General features: G+C 41.5%; 1 protein-coding gene across 1 annotated transcript; it reads left to right on the top strand.

Moving 5' to 3' along the window:
- hsf4 (heat shock transcription factor 4) lies at positions 1–12,767 on the top strand. The gene is made up of 13 exons (XM_053427663.1): positions 1–236; positions 2,689–2,797; positions 2,922–3,049; positions 3,526–3,650; positions 5,108–5,183; positions 5,735–5,802; positions 6,287–6,386; positions 6,629–6,747; positions 7,275–7,505; positions 7,623–7,740; positions 7,986–8,051; positions 8,858–8,893; positions 12,708–12,767. The coding sequence occupies exons 1-13, from the start codon at positions 111–113 to the stop codon at positions 12,765–12,767; spliced, it is 1,362 nt and encodes a 453-aa protein (XP_053283638.1). The 5' UTR covers positions 1–110.
- The last annotated feature ends 10,333 nt before the right edge of the window (positions 12,768–23,100 follow it).

The following is a 23,100-nucleotide window of genomic DNA, read 5'->3' as shown; positions in this document are numbered from 1 at the left end:
GTCTGGGATTTGGCACACACACACACACACGCACGCACACACACACACACGCACGCACACACACGTTTGGTTTCCTGTTGTAAACATCTTGGCAGTGGACAGGTGTCAGTATGCAGGAGTCTCCAGGGGCCATGGGTGTAGACGGCAGCTACGCCAGCAACGTTCCAGCTTTTCTCACCAAACTGTGGACGCTGGTGGAGGATCCGGACACCAACCACCTGATCTGCTGGAGCGCTGTGAGTCACCACACACTGTGCACACACACTGTGCACACACACTGTGCACACACTCAACAAGTAGACATGAGGGTTAGCGTTTCCACCAGGGAGTTCCAACAATATCATAGAATGTAAATGTCCTCTGAACCGTCAGTCACACTGAGACACTCTCTGGTTTCCCTCATCATTTTTGTACCAATAATGTTAAAACAAATCAAAAAGTAATTGTGACTCGACAGAGTTACTTTTTAAAAGAAACAGTTTTGTACCTTGAAACATAAAAAGAGGATTTTCCATATTTCCATGACACGAGGAAGAAAGCTGTGGAGAAAATTACACGTTTTCTCTGGGCTCATTAGATCACAAATATATAAACGGCAAACTTTATGAGGATAAGAGACTTAAACAAATACAAATAATAATGGTATCGAACCTTAAGGATAAATTAAGTACAATAATTAATACAATTACTTATGATATAATATGACTTGGAGACTGTTTTCCTGCTGAGGAACCTGTTTCAAAACCACTGTCAAGGCCACAGATGGAATCAGGCTGATTGATTGATTGATTGATTCATTGATTGATTGATTGATTGATTGAGGCTCTCACAGAAAGAGGAACCCTAATACTTCAGTGTCTTCAATCCATTTGCATTTACCTTAATTTAAATTGATGGTTGCAGGATCTTTAAGTAATTCCACAGTCCGACAGGAGATGATCTACAGTTCATTACCCAGGATGTCACTGTTTTCATTTATTATTAATAATTAGCTGCCTCTCTGGGAGGAGTTTAACTACAGACTCTAATATCTGAGGACCACAGGTCGGCTTCAGTGCAGATGGAGGATGTGCAGAACACAACCACCCTGATCATCTAAATAATGTAAAAATAGCAAAACAATAATGTAAAAAAACGTGTTTATAAAGTATATAAACCTCTATTAAACTTCAAGTGGAGGGTTTATAGAATAATAATGGTTTCATTAACAATTCATCATCCGTCAGGCATAACGCTTCAGAATGTGTCTCTGAACCCAACGTTTCTCTTTTCATGTTGTGTGAGGGATCCATTAAAATCATGTGCTTCCTCTGTTGAAGTACAAAGCTGATGATGTTATTGTGGTTTCCTTTTGACCTTTGACCCCGGACACTCGGCTGACAGTAGAATGTGAAGGTGAGGCAGCATTAGTAAAGTGTGAGAGGACACACCACCTCCCTGCTCCGGTTTGAAAAGAAACAAACACAAAGCAGCAGCTGTTCGATCCCACGAGTTCAGCATCAGCTGTTGCATCGTCACTACACATGTACGAGTAAATACATCTTCATTACAAACTGTAATAAAGTTAAGTTATACATTTAGCACCAGTGCTAATTTAGATATAATAATTAAAGCGAAACAGAGCGACGGAGGCTGATCGGGCGAGAGAGCATGACTCATCACTCAGGGAGAGAGAGAGAGAGAGAGAGAGAGAGAGAGAGAGAGAGAGAGAGAGAGAGAGAGATTGATTGGCTGACTGAGCTGATATATCTGCTGATGAAAAGATGTTCCACTGTGTGGGAAACGTAAATCACCAACTTGCACACATCCTCTCATCCCTCACGTTACATCACTTCACCTACATTTGTTTTTGTCCACTCATCAAAATGAAGAGATGATCAGAGTTAAATTTCAAAGTCAAACTAAATTGTATTTTTTCTTGAATCCTCTGATATTAGTGAAACATCGGAGACGTTTTTCTGTCTTTAGAATCCAAGAAGTGCACAAATGGTCTTTAGTCTGATGTTCAACAGTCCAACAATTCCTTTTATATGTACATGAACATTATTATCACCTTCATTAATGTGTATTAATAACATCGTAGATCTAAGCTGTGTATCATCTGTGTATAGATCCTGTACATGTGATTAAAAAGTCATCAGTGCAGAACTATCTTCTTATTTTAACCTGGAGATCTTCACTTTGACTTTCCTCCTTATGTTTTATATCTCTTCTCATATTTACATTTTAATCAAAGTTATTTAGAAGTGATTGTGAACGAGGTGGAACTCTCGAATGTGCTTCAATGAGCTATTGAAGCACATTTGGTGTTTTTAAAAAACAAAACATACTTTTCCATGTGTGTGAATATGAATGAACACAAGATATCATAATTGATTGAGAGGAGGTGATTTAGTGAGAAGGTCTCTATCTTCACTTCTGTACCAACAGCCCCCGAATACTCCCAGAAGTTTGATCATATATATAGACTCAAAGTGTAGCTGGGTGACTTCATTTTGATTTCATTTAGAAATAAGGTAGCTTGACTTAAAATTCGTTTCAACAGGTTTTACACAACATATTTCCACACAGTTTTCTGCACCATAAAAGTTGCAGATTCAAATTCAATACAACATTAAAACTTATTTGTTTTTGTGCTGTAGTCAATATAAACTAACTCTCCACCTGTGGCTCTGTGCTCTGTTTCAGACCGGGACCAGTTTCCATGTGTTTGATCAGGGACGTTTTGCCAAAGAAGTTCTGCCAAAATACTTTAAACACAATAACATGGCGAGCTTCGTTCGACAGCTCAACATGTGTGAGTACATACACTCTCCTCTCCTCTCCTCTTCTCCTCTTCTCTCCTCTCCTCTTCTCCCCTCCTCTCTCTACTCCTCTCCTCTTCTCTTGTCTTCGTCACAAACCTTATTCTTTATTTCTAGACGGTTTCCGTAAGGTGGTGAACATTGAGCAGAGCGGTCTGGTGAAGCCAGAGAGAGACGACACAGAGTTCCAACATCTGTACTTCCTCCAGGGACACGAACACATGCTGGAACACATCAAGAGGAAGGTCTGGACACACACAGACACACACACACACACACACACATTGGGGCAGTGTCTTAACTTGAATGCAGTGCTCATGTAACGTGAGCATGTGAAAGAACAATCAAAGCCATTAGGCTGATTCAGCTGCACAGATGTTCGACACAAACCTGAAACATAAAACCAAGTGAATTGTATTTATTAAGTCTGCAATCATTTTACAAAGTTTATAATAGGAACTGCACATTTTATAATGGACACTCTGTGCTGGATGAAATGAGAACAGATTATCACAGTTTATCCTGATGGGAGCGTGAATGCCCCGAATGTTTTTAATTTCCTGACAATCAATTCAGTGGTTGTCAAGCGAATCAAAGTCATTAGGATTCATCCTCTGGGGACCATCAATGTCTGTTGAGTCATGGAAATGTGGAAATACATGGTTGTACATGTGCTTTGAGAGAATAATGTACCGAGTCAGGCTGTACTTTGTGTCTGCAGGTTTCCATAGTGAAGAGTGAGGAGACCAAGGTCCGTCAGGAGGACCTGAGTAAACTGCTGTATGAGGTCCAGCTGCTCAGGACACAACAGGACAACATGGAGTGTCAGATGCAGGACATGAAACAGTGAGTCAGTGTTTTCTGCTCTGGCCACAAAAACACCACACAGATGGACAAAGACATTTTTTGGGCTCAGGGAAATACCAACCAGTCGGTGCGGTCCCTGCTGTGGTTGTTGGTTAAATGAGTGTGAGACTGGTTGTGGCCCCTCATGGATTCAAACTTATGAGATGTGTTTTGATGACACAAGCACAGTCAAGGTTTAATTTACAGATAGATCATTTTTAATAAGATGTTTTAGTCTGTCACAGTTGAAAAGCTGTTTGGATGTTAATCCTTACTGGTTTGAATTCTCGGCTTAACTGGAAAACCTCATTCCAGGTACTCAAGTCACAGTTGTTTCTGTAAAGTGGTTCATCGATCATCTGAACAGGATCATTAACGTTAATTGTTTAATTCTCCAGTTGAAAACAGGACTGGATTAACAAGCAGGCGACTACAGATCCTCAGATCCTGTATATTACCACAACAGGAAATCTTCCTATATGTTTCTAATACGATTTAAAAATAAACACATTAAACCCTAAACAACAACAAACTGCCTTAAAACGCCACATTGGTCTTCTAGCTTCTTTAGAAGAAGTCAAAGTCCTGATGCGTTGCTGCTCTGGGAGAAATGGACCCGTCCGTTATTCCTCTTTTCTAAGTTGGAACAAATCAACCCGGTGGATGAACCGACTGTTTCTCTAGAAGCTATTGTTGCTGAAAATAGCTGCAGTGTGTCCATTGTGTGATGGAGCTGCTTTGTGCTCAGCATTGTTTGCTAATGAGAGGAGAGAATGTTCACCTGCTCACCTGACCGACACACACACACACACACACACACACACACACACACGCATGACATTCTTAGAAAGCATGACCACATGTGTGCACACGCACGCAGGTATGAACAATGGTCAGAGAAAATATTCCAGTGTCTTTTTTTATTTTATCATTGAAATTAGAAATGGATGAAAGTCTGAATCTGAAACCATCACACATCTGATGGAGTTAGAATCATGATGGTTGCATCCTGAATGTTGCTAACTTAGCTCGATGGACATGACTGGTTCACCACCAGCTGTTTGCAGAACTAACATGTAAGCTAAGTCAATGAGAATGAGCCCATTTAAAACTACGAACTGACCTTTTACAGATTTAACTTTAAACCAGAGGGAATAATACCAACACCCGTTTGGTTTTATTCAGGATTCGCCTCCTAAAGTGAAAACATCTCCACAGGGAGCAGAGTGTGATGCCCTCATGTCAGTTGGGTCTGGAGGCTTCGGGCCCGATCCCACGTACAGTGTAAAGTGTGTTTCACAACTTTTCGTGTTGTGTTATTACCGAATGCAGCTTTGCCCGTATGAGCACCCCTGAGTTTGTTTTTAAAACAATTTAAAAACTCTATTGAAAATGGATTTTATGTTTTATCTTTGTCCTTCTGCTCTCGTCCACCTTTGTCGTCTTCTTGTTTGCAGACAGAACGAGGTTCTGTGGAGAGAGGTGGTGTCACTGAGGCAGAACCACTCGCAGCAACAGAAAGTCATGAACAAGGTCAGTGTATGTGTGCGTGTGTGTGTGTGTGTGTGTGTGTGTGTGTGTGTGTGTGAGTGTGTGTGTGTGTGTGTGTAATATTCCTGTACCATTACCTCTTCTTACCTGTTCTCATGTGCTCAGTGATGTGTTGACACCGTACGACCCAAAGCTCTCAGCAAGTACATTTACTCCATTCTCTCCTTGCATCAAATATGGATAATTCAAAAGTTTTAGTCAAAATAAAGTAAGAAAAGTTTAATGTCTATTCCTGATATTTCCAGTTGTACTTTCTCCATTTTACAACGGTAGAAGTTGGAGATTCTATGTCTGTTAGGTTAAAATATCAAACACATTTGATGACATGATACCAGGTGGATGCAGTACTTTTCCTTTTCCTGCTTCTATGTTATAAGCGGATAATAATTAGAAATTGTGTGTCTACTTTCAGTGTGTATTTACTGTATGTGTGTGTCTGTATGTGTGTGTGTGTGTGTGGGTGTGTGGGTGTGTGTGAGAGAGAGACAGAGTGAAGATGCTGACTCATGCTGTGCTTTCTCTCTCCCTGCCAGCTGATCCAGTTTCTGTTCAGCCAGATGCAGTCCAACACACCCAGTACTGTGGGCCTAAAAAGAAAGCTGTGAGTACACACATACATGCGCACGCACGGACACACACACACACACACACACACACACACACACACACACACACACACACACACACAGTGGTGCAATAAACAAAAGTGAGACAAACAGGGCCACAGTGGGGCAGAGGGAAGGGCTGGCTCAGCTGACAAACTGAACAATCTAACGCAACGAGCGCTATGAATGGAGACAATTGCTGAATCAGTCAGACACACACTCACAAACACACATACATACATACACACAAACACACGCACGCTGACACACAGGGAAGGCAGAGCAGAGTGCGTGACCCTGCTGCGGCCTGTGTGTGTAAAAGTGCTGGCTCAGCTTTGTTGCTGAGTGTGAACAAGGCCGACATGAGAGAGGGAAACTTGAACAACCAACAATCTGTGCTTTTGCGTCTCTTGACTCTTAAAAACCCACAATCACCATGTTGTCGTCCACTCACTGATTGAGGACCGATGTTGTCCCCAGGCCCCTGATGCTGGACGACGGGTCTCCGAGCCCTCCGGCCTCCAAGTTCAACCACAGTCACCCGATGGAGCCCATACACGAGCCCTTCTACATTCAGTCGGTGAGAAATAACACAAGCTACACACACGGAGGGAAATCACATTGTTCAGCAGCTCAAGACAGTTCAGCTGATTATTATTTAGAATTAAAACTTATTTAACATCCTCCTGCAGTGAGGTCGTATCAACACTAGAGGGAAGCAGTGTGCAGGGACAGGTTCAGGGCCACAAGTGTATGAACGTACACAGACTATACAACTATATTAAAAAACTAAATCACAGTCTTCCTCCTCTTCATCCTCAGCCATCCAGTGACTCGGCTTCCTGCTCCACTAGTGGTCTGACAGGAGGACCAATCATATCAGACGTTACTGAGATGTCTCAGGCCAGCATGGCGCTGCAGATACAACCCGATGAGACGAGGTGGGTGATGCAGAGTCACATCGATATCTCCCATCATCAAAAGTAGATATTGTGACATTTAAAGTTCTGACTTAACCCCGCATACCTAATTAACATGAAGATAAAAAATACAACAATAAATACATTTAGTAATTTGTAAAAAAACAGATATGCACCAATGGGGAATATAGAAAAACATCAATGTAGAAATTAATAAATATGGGAAAATAAAAATACAGAAGAAGTAAGTGTAGAATTACAGAAATATTTAAATGTAGAATTATGGAACAATTGTATGTAGAATTAAGTAAATAAATGTAGATATACAAAAATAAATAATTATCTGTAGAAATAAATAAATAAGTAAATACATGTATAAATGCATCAGTAGCCCAATTCATTGCCAAACTGTATGTATTTTATTTATGTATTCAAGTATTTATTTCGTATTATTCATTTTTGATCCAACTGTTTATTTATGTATTCTTAACTTTATCAGTTTTGCTCCTCCACACTTTAGTCTCACAGTGTTTGACTCCACTAAACAGGGAGAGGTGCATGATGCTCATCAAAGAGGAGCCTGTGAGTCCAGGAGTGAGAGGAGGAGGGAAAGGAGGCGGTGTGGGTGGAGGAGAGGCCGTGGCCTTGACCTCCACCTGTGAGGTGTGCTCCTCAGAACCCCCCGTCCTCCCTGTGGCAATGGTCCAGTCTGTTCTGGAGGGGAGGGGCTCCGCGGCCTCTGTGGTGGAGAGGAGGGGTAAGAGGCCAGTTCTGGACAGGTGAGGTGCTCAAAGGTGAACGCACACCAACTTTCACATGTTTGAAGCATCTTTGAATTATATACAACTCTGTGTGTGTGTGTTTGTGTGTTTGTGTGTCTGTGTGTGTGTGTGCAGAGTGGAGGTTTCAGATACAGTGGAGAACGTGGACATGAGCCTGGAGGAGCTGCAACAGCTGCTGCTCAGGAGCCACCAGCAAAGCTCTGTGGAAGCTGGGACCAGTGCTGTGATGGACGTCAGTGAACCTGCACACACACACAAACACACACGCACACACACACACACACACACACACACACACACTCACACACACACACACACACACATAGAAACACTCTGACAGGCAGCAGGTTGCCCTCAAGTAACTGATAATTAAAATTTCAAACCGGTACTTGTATCTATCTTTTTTTATACACAGCAGACATTTAGGTGATCTATTATTTAACACTGACCTGAATTGTCTCCCCTGTGCCTCCGCAGCCCTTCAGTCTAAACCTACCTCTCACTGAGTGGAACTTCACAGAGATGGAGTCCAACCTCAAATCAGTAAGTCACAAAGTTTCTGCTATGTATCTGGGGGGTTTGGGCTTAGGAGGCAGTGCGGGTTGTCCACAAAGTAGTAGGATGGTGGTTCGATCCCTGTCTATTTCATTCTGCAATGATGTATCATCCCTGGGCGAGATTCTAAATCCCAAATTGCTCCTGATGCCTTCACCGCAGTGTGTGATTGATGGATGATAGGAGAAAGTGCTGCGCTTATAGATGCAGTGTGTGTGTGTGTGTGTGTGTGTGTGTGTGTGTGTGTGTGTGTGTGTGTGAAAGGGTGAAAGGGTGAAACATAACTGTCGGGTAAAAGTGGTGATCATAATTTTTTTTAAATGAAAGCGCGATGTAAAAGCTCTTTAACCAAACCACTTTTAATGAAGATAACAATGGAGCAGAATGATGACTTCACACTAAACCAAACTCCACCTTTAATCTTAATGCAATTTTCCCTGTTTCTTTACTGATCAATAATTAACGAGAGTAAGAAGATTAAGGACTCGACAAAGGGCGGGCGACCTCCTCGTGTGGAGACCCATTAAAAGAATAGATGGTCAAAACATCAGACTCAGGGATTTTGTTTACCTCTTGAAAAGATTAGCTTTTTGGATGTTGAGAGACCTCTTGTTTAGAACTACTTTCTTTCAACTGGCAACAACTGACCTTTTGGCCACCTGGGGGCACTGCAACACAGCACTGACATATTATCAACATATATAAGGTTGTTATCGTTCTGTCCACCTGTTTAATTTAAATCTAGTATTTTATCACTTTTTGCTTTGTTTTGGTCTCCACCAAACTCTTGAAAGAAAATATCTTGTTCTTTACCTGCTAAATTCTCTATTGTGTTTCTAGCTTGTGACAAATTTACTGTAATTAAATCTCAACCTTTTGACACATGCTGCACAGAAGTGATGTGTTGGATGAATGAGGGGGGGGGGGGGGGGGGGGGGGGGTCCCCCTGCATTGCACGTTCAGTCTTTGCATTCAGAATGAACAGCTTGAACAACACATGGGCTGCGTTGGTGTGCAGGCACCGTCTGAGTCACACGTCCACAAGTCCCAGTCACCAAACTCCACAGCTTCCATTAGACAGTAATCCAGTATTTTTTATTAACATTGGTCGTCATCCAGAAATGTGTTTCAACAGGATGTTGGTGGAAATGTCCTCATCGAGACATCTGCTGGTTTAAAGGAGGTGACTGAAGTTGTTGATGCAGAGTTAACGTTAAGGCACAGAGACACAAGGAGGCTGTGGTTAACTACCCTGCAGCGTGGAAACACACCACCAGGGGGAGTGCTTTCTACCAAGCCTAACCGTTGTGCTTGTGGATGATGATCACGTTCTCCAATGTCACTCACAGAACTAGGATGCAGAACTGGGTCACAGCTAAGAAAAAACACAACTGCCCTCCGACCCCGTGTTTACTGTCTGTACCTGCAGAGCCCGTGAGCAACACTCAAGCAAATGAATCAATAACGTCATTTGAGTTCTATTTTCTATCCACCTTGCTCCAGAGAGACAGGATGATGAGGCGGCTCTTGATATATTGTGGGCCTCTAATAGTTTATCATGCACTTCACCCCATGAAACGCTCTCTCACCCCCAGCTAATAGTTTCCAGTGCCTCTCTTTGCCATCTGCTGCATCGTGTTAAACAGCTTCGGAGACGTTAGAGGGGAAATTGGTTCCGTGAGTTGATGATTCACTCTGTGAATTTGTGTTTGTCCTCATCGTTGACCCTGAATACCAGAAAGTAAATGTCTCTTGAAAAACGTCTCATCTCTGACCTTCTCGTCAGGGAAGTGTTTTATTCTCCTGAAAGACGGCCGGCACGTTTTCTTTTCCTCCCCTTGCAGCTGTTGTGTCGAGTCGTTCAATCACGAGTCAGTCTCAGCTGTCAATCATGATGTTTCTCATTGTTTGTATGGCATCAAATAATAACATGGAGGAGGTGAGGTTTATGAGCTATACTGTGGTAAGACACTAGGGGGCGATCATGGTTTTGGCTTCACATCTCTATTTACAGTTAATGGTCACAACCCGAGTGCTTTCACAGAGAGTCCCCTGTTTAAAAGCCCCAGTGGTGGCATCAGGAGAAATACAGTGTTTTCTGAAGGAGGATTATGTCTGCCCCTGGTGCTCTGCAGTACTTTCAGCCGAACAGTGAAATACAGAAAGTCGACTTACCTTGTTTCACGTGTTTGGCTCCAAGAAGTTCAACTTCAAAGTCCAAACCCCTGAGGACGTGCAATCAATCCTTCTGCAATATCTATATAGCTTCAATGTTGACCTCACTAGCTCTGATCATTGCATTTATACAGATCTGGATAACTCGACCACATGTTGGAAATGTAAAAAGTTACTTTATCCTCTCTTGGAAATGATCAACAACAGCTGAATAGGATTCACTATTCCCCCCATATGCTGGGATACCAGGCTGAGGTGAAATAAAACAACATGCTTTATTATTTTTCTTCGTTCAGACGAATCAAATGTGTGATAGTTACAATGTTTTTACAGGAGCTGGAATTGATCGATTTTCTTACATTTTGATTACAGCCTCACTCGCTGCTTCCCCGTGCTTCCATTATTCATGTTGAGCTACACTAATCATCTCTTGGCTCCAGCTGCACGACTCACACACACACACACACACACACACACACACACACACACACACACACACACTCACACAACACACACACACCCACAGAAGACAGGGGGTATTGGTCTTCACTTCTAATTTTTGCAGTGTGTTCCCCCAAAGTGACAAACGTGTCCCTAAAGAGCCATGAAGATTTTCTCATGGAGACTTTAAAAAAAGGTTTATGAGTTGTAACTAATGACTTTCATGCTGTTATTTGATATATTATTATTATGAGTCATACGCCTTTAAACTGAGAAACTTCACTGTTGATGTGTTGTGAAAAATCTCTGTTGACGCATTAATAATCAAAACGTTATTGAAGTTTGAGAATTGACACTAATTAGCCAAGGCATAATGGACCTGGGCTTATGGTTGATTTTGTGGTCACTAATTAATGTTAGTTCATCAGTGTGTACATTTAAAAGATAGTTGATAAATTCAGGGCCTTCCCAGCAGGTCAGAGTTAAGATGATGCGGTGCAGTGATTTATATTCAAGCAAGAAAATTCATAAATGTCATTATTCATTTATCATTGTATTTATTCCCTTTATCCAAACTTCAATTTCAGAAATAATTGATGATTGTCCCTCATTTACAATAATGTTGCATTCCCTAGAATTAGCAATTTAAAATACACCCTGATGGCTCATTATGGTGGAACAGGATTCTCAGTATATATCATAACCTGTGCAGATGTAATGAACAGTTCTTTGCAACTGAGCTGTGGAAATAACAAAAATCCTTTCAAAGCCTTATTCTCCTGTAAGTGCTTCTATATAAAACTGGATAGTTATACGTCAACAGCTCCTGTGTGAGAGAGAGAGAGAGAGAGCGAGAGAGAGAGAGTTATCATCATCCATCATCCAGAGTCCTCGCTCCAAAAGCAGATTTCTTCATGCTCGTTGTAAAATCGTATATTTAAAATAGAGTTTGTGTCTGTTCTTTTTGTTGTGTTGTGTGCCGCTGACAGTGAGCACCATCCTCCCTCTAATTAGAGAGCGCTGCAGGTTCTTCCACGTCCTGTCACAGACATTTTTTTTTTGCCTCATGCTCTGGTAATTTATAATACTCTCCGTGCCGTTTATACCCCGAAGACGTTGTGCAAGATCCTCCGCACGACTCAGAGATCTCTCTTTTTGTTCACCAGGGAAAATCTCTTTTTTATTAGCCGAGAAATGATTTTGCCTTCCAGTGCTGAGGCTTCTCTTTCTGTCACTGTCTTCTCTTCTCTCAGGGCCAGCAGACAACCTACAACCTTCCTTCTCTACATTATTTTGTTTGACTTATTGTGTGTGTGTGTGTGTGTTTGTGTGGTTTGTGTGTTCTCACCTCTACCCTATTCACCACTGCTGCTTCCTTTCCTTCCATCTGTGCTGTGCAGCTCAGCAGCAGCACTTTCATACGAGGATGTGGTGGCCGTGATGGAAAGTGGAAGTTAGGGTTAAACTTCCTGTTGAAGCCGTGCTCCTTGCATTCAGCTCCAGGGACGTCATTGAGGAGACGAACCAGAGGAGCTGAGCTTGTGTGACCTGTGGTGTTTACACTGTAATGAGATATGATAACATACGAGGCTGGCTCCATGCAGCGCTGAGGGAATCTCACTCCAGTTCAGCACATTTTACTTTAGTTGTACCTGCATGTAATAGAATATTCATCATGTCACTACATTGAGGAGAATTGGAACACAACTAAAAAGCCAAAAAGTCCAAAGCAACACTGGAACAATTTGTCTAACTAATAACAAGTCGTTATCGTCTGTTTTCTCTTTGGTCTTTTAAAGATCCAAACTTCTTGGGTTTCACTGAGATATTTTTACTTCCTCTTTATGCTACTCACAACTTCTGCAGGAAGCCAGGAAGCAGTCGTCTCTAAACATGCCCTGACATAGTGTTGTGTTGTTCTTCAACTCATGTATTTGTTGTATTCACGTATACTATGGACTGTATTGTCTGTTATATATTGCTTTATGACATGCAATGTGTTTAATGTGTGTTTATGTTCTCCTACAGTACATGTTTCAGAATCAGGAGGCGGAGGCTTTTCCAGCTGCAGGCTGTGAGGAACAGTGATGGAAGGTCAGAGTCACTGTGACTTTATCTGTTATTTATATAAGACATTTTGTGTTTAATGTCCCTGAATCCCCATGAAAAGACCAGAGCCTGAATTGTCTTATTGTGTCTTTAAATACTTTCCATCTGTCTGAAGCATCCAGCCACAAAATAGACATTTTCTACTCATGTTAATCACTGTTAGTTTGAAAACTCAAACTCAAAAAGTTTCTGGAGACTCTTCACAAATGGGGATCACACTGATAAGTGCTTATGTCAGCAGGGCATTGGTTCCTGAAAACCAGAGAATCACATGTCAGACATTACAGCTTCACACGAGGAACTGACTGCGTTTTCCTAGAAAACTGAATTCAGTCAACTTCTTTTCCCCGAAACTGCTTTTTATGAAATAATCATTTCATTGCCATGCAGGTGCTTTTTATTGAGCAGCTGTAATCTGGACATGTGGCAGATCTACCGTTTATAGATTATAATAGTCCGAAAATTACAGGTTATTTTATCTGTCTGACAAACGCTGACTCAGAACAATTCGTGTCTGTAACGGCGGCTGAAGTCAGCGACTCAGACAGGAAACCAGGTGAAGGTGAAGAGGTGAGGTGATTAATGAATCTGTTGGTTCCTGTCACCTTGTTTCTCTCCTCAGGCCCCAGACGCTGCTGTTTCCCTCGTGGTTCCACTCTGCAGGAGTTTGATCCCGAGGCCCTTCCCAGGCTCTGTCCCACACGTGGCTTTATTTGCATTCTTACATCCACACACACACAACAGATCTCTACAAGTGATGTGGATGTTTTTTTTGTTTTTAAAGAACTGATAAAAGCTTAAAGTTCCTGGTTAGCTGAGAGCTACCGATCAGCTACTGTCTCCTTGGGAATCAACACTACCATCATCGACAAAGACGCTGGTCTGAGTATTCAACATATATCCCCCCCCCCCCCCCCCCCCCCCCCCATAAAAAAAAACTAGTGTGTTATGACATATGATTCTATCTAGACTCCAGTATTCAGCCAGCTGGATGCAGTCCGTGCATTCGTGGCTCCAGCACTTTAGTCTTTGTGTGAGAGGGAGTTCCTGCTTGTGGAAGTGATTTTTCTTCTTCCTCTACATAATCTACTATTTAATATTTTTTTATATTTTATGCTTATTACAAAAGACATTTTTTATTGAGGGGCAAACTTTAGTTAAAAAAAAAATATATATAAAAAAGTCACTGGTGGACAACTTAGAATATATTACAAGTTATGTAAATATTGTCAGTCTGTGTAAAGGTGTAGGAAATGTACGGGCTCCTCATTTGATTAATGCATTTCACACGATGATAAATGTGTCGAGATGGACGAGAGGTGCGTCAACCTTTGTGATATCAGAGGTTCTTCTATAGCGAAAATTATAATCCTGCAAGAAACCTTTGATTTTTGAGAATTTACACATTTAAAGACCCAACTTATCTCTGCACATGTCTGACATGTAGCCAGAGACTTAGTTCCTTCTCCTCTGTCCATTTACATGTGAAGTTTGAAGTGTGAAGAAAGACTTCTCATCGACAAAAGCATGAACACCGCTGCGTTTTTGCACAACCTGTATCTCTAGATATATTCAGTTATATACAGACAACAGGTCAGTTACTTTTTGTCTGTAGATGACTAACACTCTGTGGCTCTAGACATGTGTGTCTAAAAGAGATACCGGCCACAGCGGCAGGACTTTTCCAAATACTCAGAAAGGAGACGTTCACCAGGAGGTGTCTGAATGTTACTGCTGCTGTCATCTGGAAACAAAGACCACAAGTCAAGACTGAGGAACTTTAAGAGACGCTGGTTTCATACTTGTCCGGGAGCCGGTCTTTAAAAAGATTTTCATCATGGTTCACTATGTTTTATTCAATGTATGGTGGGGTGGTTACTTGAGAATTTAATCTGATGTAAGACTTTGAATACCTGCTTGAAGAAATGCATATGAATTCTCTTGATTATGAAAAATCCTTAATGATTATGCCATTCGATGTAAAATATTAATCCTCAGCGCTGGTTGCAGGCAACACTTAAACTGTTGAATATAGAGTTGAATTGTGCAATAATGTACAGAACTGTGAGAACTCACAAAATTGCAATACATGGATGACCATAGGAATGTAGGAAACAACAACTGTGAGTGGTGGACAGGAACACAGTGAGATGCACTGCCGGAGGAGAATGTTAGCCTGCGATTAGCAGAGCCCAAATTGTGTTTAAAGTCCAGGGGAGGGCCTCAGTATCGGGACTCGCTCGACCAATAGCGAGTCATTCTCACCTGTCAATCATGGCAAACTTCTTGGATAAATTAACACTTTTAACATCATTGTGATAAGAACTAGATAAGATGACAAAAACCATATTTGAAAATAATTTACCATGAAGACTTTTTATTATCCACGTCCTATGATGCAGCAGCCACTAGAGGGCGATCCAGATGTTTTGGCTTCGCTTTTGGGAAGCTGTCATGGCGTCCATCTTTACATAAGTGAGGCAAATAGTGACGATGTGGCCCAGCGTGAGCAAAGGACCAGGCTACAGCTAAATGCTAACGTCAGAGGAACTTGAAAGCTCTTTACGCAACAGACTGGAAGCCTACATCAGCTTCTAGAAAAAATCTAATCATTGCATTTTTTAGATAATGTCGGCCTACACTTGATTCTGTCTCTTGAACTACTAAATACTAAAACTACAACTACTATAACTCTTAAACTAATAATACTTGCTGAATGAGAAATGCTGTAACTTAGAAAAGTTAGAAAAAGATATTCCTCAGACACGATTGAGTTTTTCTTGTCCCACAAAAAGGACAAATAGTCCAATAAGTCCGATTAGAGATGCACTTGAAGCAATTTAAAGAATGTGTTCATATTTATTTACGTTAACATTATGCTTCAGTTATTAAGCCAACGCATTCTGCCCCCTGCAGGTTAACATTTTCCCGGCAGACCCTCCATCTGTGCACGTGCATGCTTTGAGGAGAAGGGAGGAAAAGCAAGCTGTGGTGTGTAACAAGTGAAATTGCACTAAAAGAATCACACATGTATGATAATTGCGAGTATACGGTACATTTTAGACTTAGCATTTATTCTTGTTCCTCATGATAATATGAGTGTTAATGATTTATTTTTTTCCAAGGAGTGACAAATACACACATTCAGTTGCTGTTGTGTTCTTAACTTATTCTGTTTTTACCCATTTTAATCATTTGCACTGGAAATAAATGGATGTGTGTTAAAAATGACATTTATGCTTGTCAGGATTGCAAATAGAAGTATTTTTGTGAATGGAAACGATCTCTGGCATCCCAAAAGCACCTCGGCACCGTGAGGGGACACCACCAGTCAGTGTGTGGCATCAACCGACAACATGCAGCTGCTGTCAGTGACTGCACACACACACACACACACACACACACAGAGGGTCTTAGTGCCGAGCTGCTTTTGAAAGTGGGCCACAACCTGCTGAACATGTCAATTGTTTTATGTGGATTTTTGCAAAGACTATTGTAACACAGACCCAAAGGAACTGGACATGTATTCCACCTGTGTATGAAATATTTAAGTTGTTCAAACAAATAAAAATGGAAGAAAGAAAGACTAAGAGACTCTGATTTCTTTCTATTAATCGGTGCGTGAATTTTTATACCTCTACTTTTCGTGTCTTCTGAATCCTTGTGCCTCGTTAGTTTAACTCCTGTCCCAACACAGCACTCGTCCAGGTCAGAAACATGATGAAGTTATAGGAATGTTTAGAGAACAGAAAACTAAATGAGCACTAGAGCAAACATTTACTAAAAATGACAGAAACTATGTTTATGGAGAAATGATTTATTGTGTACGTCACTCACACGCTGCCCGCTCAGTATCTTGCCCAAGGACACTTCGTAGGGTCAATCCTCCTGATGGTGGACGACCCGCTCTACCTCCTGAGCCACTGTGTCACGGGTACATCATGAAGAGCTGCTTCACACGGCGGTCGAATTCTGACCTGGGCCCATCCACAGTGCTGCTTGTACTTCAACTAAAGTGACATGACTCAAAATCAATTCCATCTATGTCCGTCCGTCACATTCTCTTTGCTTGTTTACTTTTCCTTTTCTCCATTTTCCCCCCGTAATGTAAAAAACCCTATTTTGAATACATGTATTATATTCTCCAGGCCTCGGAGGACAAACAAAGAGGCGGAGCTGGACTCGTCCGTAATAACCAGCACACACCGTCAAACACGTGGCTTCGAAATAAATTGCTTTTCATTTGGAAATGCAAATGTTCCTTTGTCCTCTACATGTCACCAATAAACAACCCCTGTAGAAACGGCCTGTCCTTTTTACAGAGCTTCTTTTCAGCGCTGCCATCGGGACATTGAAGAGATATTTTTAGAAACAGTCATTTTGTGTGAAAATGCTTTTTGGCAAACACTGAGTTTCAAGGGTAGAAACTGTTTTTTGGGTGGATTCTATCTTAATCTACCAAAGTATTATTTTATGTTGTCAACTTGTGAGCAGACAAATGGAGTTTCAGGTTATCTCCTGCCTGGTGCCTGCAGATCAACATGATTATCTGAGGTCAGGTCTGTTGCTGTTTCTCTGTTGCACCTGCAACCACAACCGACATTTGTGTTAAAGTTTACTGACACATCTTCATCACACTTCGTCATCACCTCATCACGGGGAGAGGTTGGTTAAAACAGGATCTTAGGCTGCTATGAAGCTGCTCCTGATATATTTACACCCTAGTATTTTTATTATCTTTTAAATTTAATTAAAATTTGATTCTTTCCCGCCTTGCTTTGTGTCTTCTTCTATTGTTTCGGTGCATCAATCAACTGCAGTTGTTTTTTAATATGATTTTTAATTAAGGTTGACTCTTTTAACATACAAACACAATGAAATGAATAGTCACAATAATCGGGACAAAACTATAATTCTGTATATAAACATTTCAATGATCATTTATATTAATATCATAAAATCATTTTATGGACAATTTCAAGTCTCTCTCTCCCTCCACAGACCGAAATATATTTAGCCTAATAATGAACATCTCTGTGTTTTAATTTCATTTGGATTAATGAGTTATAACATCTTCAAACTAATTAACTAAACATGATGCACACTTGTCAAACCTGAATAAAACAAGTTGGATTAAAACTCAAAGTGTTGCTCAAATAACCTTGTTTATTATTCACTCTAAAAGTTTGATTAATCCGCATATAAATATGTGCGATGGAGCCAATAATCAATCATTCTGTAAAAATATGTTTATATTTTATAGATAAAGTGGATACTTATATTTATATTTATATCACTTATCCACATTACCAGTGTATAGTCATTACTCTTTGTTGTGCCACAGTACCATCTGCTGGTGCTGTCACTGTGAATTCATATTAGATATATGTCTAATTCTCTAACAGATCATGACAGGGCAGACATGTAAATACCGGTGCAGGTAATTTTAGAACAATCGCTTCTTTACACCAGAGATGAGATGAAAGTGTTTGGAACGTGTCAACCAGCAGCATCACAGAAACTCGTTCTGACGTTCAGAAGTCGACACTGACTCCAGAATCCTACACACTTGTGATCCACACTCACACGGAGACAGGAAGCACAGCTGCTATAAATACCATCACCTCTCTTCTCCGCTCCGTGTGTCTGGTCGACTCCTCTTCTCGAGGCTGCGCGGCGCTGGACGCTGCTCCGCTCTCCAGTTACACCTCTGATGGAGCAGATATTCCATTTGTGAAGCCTCCAAATTCGATTTGCTGCCTTTCAAACCGGCCATCAACCTGAGAGTGTCGGAGGTGGAGTCGCTGTCTGAAATATTCTTACAACGATGAGGTCAGAGAACACGTCTCTGGTTACTGATCAGAGTTACAGGCAGAGTATGAAGTATGAAGCTGTCTCCCACATCCAGACTGAATATCACTGACAGATGTGTAGTTTGTGCCTCGATTAATGTGTTTTTGAATCTATTCTCCAAATTATTGAATTACCTGTCAGGGTTATTGTTACAAATGCACAGCCTGATGGAAGTATTATGATATATTCATGAAACCAAACTGTGATTTCGATGTGATGCTGCGCAGTCATCATCAGGTGCAGTTTGAAATACATATAGGGTTAAGATTTGGGCTGGGCTCTAAAGAACCCCTCATCCAAAACATATAGAAAACTAAGACACACAGAAACACAGATACTGTAATTCTGGATTCCTGAGTATTGGATTTTTCATTAGTTTCTGTTGAAGTTTATAACTTTCCTCTAACATTCTCTCGTGCTCTCAATGTAGGCTTCACACTCAAATCCTGAAGAGTCTATTTCACATTGAACTTAGATCAGGAAATGTTGAAGAAGTGTGAGCTAGATGATGGTTTGATCCGTGGATTGTACGTTACTGTGGCCTCACTCAAACACATCGTGGGATAACACAACTACAAAAAGCCACACAACGGAAACACAACCATAATGGAATTAAAGGCCAGTGGAGGTGAGGTGTTACCAATGAGCTCAAACAATGAAAATCATCAGTGATCGATTGGTCACTGATATAAGAGCAGCTGTCACTAGACCATGTTCAGTTATATGAAGGATAAATAAAAATCTGCAACCATTTTCTCAGTCACCTCATCCAAATCTGAGAAGAATGAAGAAGTATGATGGTCTCTGGGAGTTTTCGTGCTCCGTCATGAATGCAGCATTGTTGTTTCCTGACCTCTGGATCATCTCATGTCGCCTCAGGACCCAAGTCTTTTTCCACAGGCCACAGGCCGGGCTCACATAGGAGCTCACGGGCATGTGTCCTCTCTGCTGCATGAATGTGACAGCGCTGAGTCCTCTGGAGGCATCATCAGCAGCATCGCTCTTCCTGGGTACATTTCTCCACCGAGACAAAACTTAGTGGTCACGAATCAATAGAGGATGCACGACACCGGGAGGTTTGTTTTTGGTTATTTCCAGCAAACTTTCTCTATCATTCCAGAAGACTGAGGCTTTACTGCCAACTGAAAAACCATCAAAACAAACTAATTAACAGCAAAACTGGAAAATGCAGACTCCACTTTCAAATAAAGATAAAGTTACACTAAGTATTGTTAGATTGTTAATATGTTAATGACCCTCTGGCCTGCATCAAGTTATTTGTCAAAAGGACAATGGATCGAGATGTAGTTCCTTGAGTAAAGGTTAAAAAATCTTTCAAATGAGTGAATTAATCACTGGTGCACCAAAATTCAACCATCAGAGGGAGAAATGCTTCTCCTTTGTTGTGCACACACACACGCTGCTGTTTCACCACCATCCCTGTCGAACCGTTTGGATCTTTGAGTTTGAATCTTATCATGTGGTTTTCCTATATTGAGGTGGATTTGCTGCTGTGACAGAGCAGATAGTGTGTCTTGGAATAATCTGGTGAAATGGCAGAGGAATCAAATGGGGAGAGGGACTGTTGTGCGCTGGCGTGTGCTGTGGATTTGTCCGAGGCTGCGTGGAACGACAAACTGACGTTTATGATCATCTGCACGTAAATCAATGAGTTGAACATGAATCTTTATTATTGTGAATATCGAGCTCTGGGGTTTTCATCCAGTTGTGCATCTGAAGCTGCTGATCGAGAACAGCCACGACTCCTGCTTCATCATCAAATACAGGTTTCTAATCTGAATCTGCATTGGACTGCACTTCTGCCTCTTCTGGATCATTTAGTCTGTGGTGAGTTCTCTGTAACTCCAACGTCTCTCTTCTCTTTTAATTCCTTCTGCGCTTCATGTCTGCAGCTTTGAAGCTTTGGTCATTGAAGCTGCTCTCTGTGCCTGTGTGTTCATGTGAAAGGATAAAGGGTTTGATTCCTTGGCCCGACTGACTAAACTGTATTTACATCAGTCACATCAGCATTTGCATTTTTACTCTCACTGCTCTCATTCGAGGGTTAAGGGCAGAGTCAAGCCTCGTTAAGCCCTATGAGCCAAATTGTGATTTATGAATGTTTCCAACACAAATAAAGTTTGACTGATTGACTCAATTCACTGACTGAATTTTCTAGTTTCGCCGTTAATTAGATAGATAGATAGATAGATTGATAGATAGATGGAGACTTTATTAATCAGCATTGACATTCAACTGTTTAAATAGATTTTATATAAAGATGGAGGACTTGCTCCCTACGTTCCCAAAAGTGAAGCCAAAGCATCTCAATCACCACCTGCTGGCTGGCTGCTGTAAAGGTCATTAATCCTGTCTCCTATACTTAAATAGTATATGTTAAATAAAGAGGTGAGTTCAGATTTGTTTGGTTATTTGATTCTATAAAATGGGGTGAAACACCAGAAAGGACAGCTTAGACTGACTCATGATTGGTCAAGCAAGCGTATTGGCAGGATCTATATCCCCCTGACAACAAAATGCACAAGGTGGTGGATATTTTGGCTTCATTTCTGTAAAGTGGGATGAGGTGGAGGCTCGTCGTCCATCTTTATCTACGGTCGTTAGTTTCAATATAATAATTCACTTGATGTATGTGCAGTAATCTACTGTTATTGTGATGCTCTGTGTTTCCAGCCCCTCCCTCCCAGCTGCCAGCGATGTATTGACCATCACACTCCGGGTTCCAGCACATCTGTGATCAGCTGGACCGGCAAAAAATCCATAAAGTTTTCGCCGGCGCCCTCTGTGCACCTGGGATTCTGGACTGGGCTCACCGACCCGACCCGAACTCCCATTTGTTTTCCTTCTTGCCTCAACATCCATCTCTGCTCTATTTTTTGGCATGCCCTCTTCTTCTCCCAACCTCTCCACCCACCCTCTTCCTCCTCTTCTTCTCGTCCCCCCCACTTAAACACTTTCACTCTATTTAATCTCCCCCCTCTCACTCTCTTTTTTTCTCCTGCTTCTTTTACTGTGCTCACTTCATTCAAATCTTCCTCTCCCGACTCACTTCACAATCTCTTTTAGAGCCTCTCCTGTGATTCTTCCTCTTCTTCATCCTTTCATCCCTCCTCCTCTACACCTCCGTCCCTCCCTCCATACTGCTGCATTATTCAGACTGAGTGCTATTTGGAAAGGCTTGTGTTGTCCCTGAGTACCTCTCCTCTCGTCACGCTCCACGGAGCTTCACTCTGGAGTTTAACCCCTGCTTGGAAAACTACAGATATGTATACACAAAAACACACAAACATGCATGAGCTCACACCGTTGCTCCTGCACACCCAGGTGAATGAGAAGTAGTTGCTATGTCATGTCGCACATGCTCCCTTTGTCTTTCTCTTCCTTCCCCCAAATATCAGCCAGGGGTCCTCAGAGATCACTCAAGCAGCCGCTGCAGGCAGATGCCGGACCAGACTACGACAGAACAAGATGTCTTTTATTTATAACTACCAGCGGAACCGAGATGAAGCACTTCAGCTGCAGGCGCCACAGTTTTACAACGCTGAGCAGGGACAAGGTTCTGCACCCGTGAAAAAAACGGGGTTAAAAGAAGAAAACCACCCTGCATATTTAATCACCTAAAGAAAGAGAGCGAGGACCGAAATGTAAATACAAAGAGTCACTGGACAGTCCTGCAAAGTTAGTGATGTGTAAAAGTAACAGAGGAGGACGAAAAGATGAGAGAGGTGAGATGTAAGAAGATGAAAAATGAGCAACTGTTTGTGTTGAACATGTTTCACTGTTAAAAGCAAAATGTATTATGCAAAAAATGGTTTAAATGAACAATAGATGATGATGAGGTTTAGATGAGGATCATATACAAACTCCCAGCTGAGGTGGGACGGACGGATAAACATCTGTGCTGCTCCTTCCTACGTTTACAGTTTGAAGTGAAATTCTCCAGTGGTTCGACAGTTGTCTCCTTCATTCAGTTTCCTCCTCTTCCAGCAAATGTGGCCTGTGCGACGTCTCGACCCGACGTCTCTTCTGACAGCCAAGATTTTATTCAACTCCTTCATTCGTGCCCAACAGCTGTGCAGACCATCGGGAGCACGAAGGAAAGACGTGAGCTGTGACTGTTCCTGAAAAGAAATGGCCGGGTTTAGTGTGAGTGTAAGCGGGGATGAGGATGTGACTGGGGCATCAGGATTGAAACACTTCTGCATTTTTCATGAAAAATATATTTTTATAGTCCCTGTTTTTTTTTTTTTTTCCAAGCAGTGAAGTAGAGTTAAGACCAAGATACAAAACATCTTAAAGGGCCCAACCCCCCAAAACATTACGCTCATATCATAACAATGCATTTCACGGTGTAGAGTTTAAACAGCACACATTTTTCCTCACCTTCAATTGGAAATAAATCTGGATGATGAACTGGATAAGATTAAAAACAGTGAGT

This window comes from Pleuronectes platessa, chromosome 7 (genome assembly GCF_947347685.1).
Source record: "Pleuronectes platessa chromosome 7, fPlePla1.1, whole genome shotgun sequence".
Classification (NCBI taxonomy): Eukaryota; Metazoa; Chordata; class Actinopteri; order Pleuronectiformes; family Pleuronectidae; genus Pleuronectes; species Pleuronectes platessa.
The sequence above is the reverse complement of the archived record's forward strand: the minus strand, read 5'-3'. Positions and strand labels throughout refer to the sequence as shown.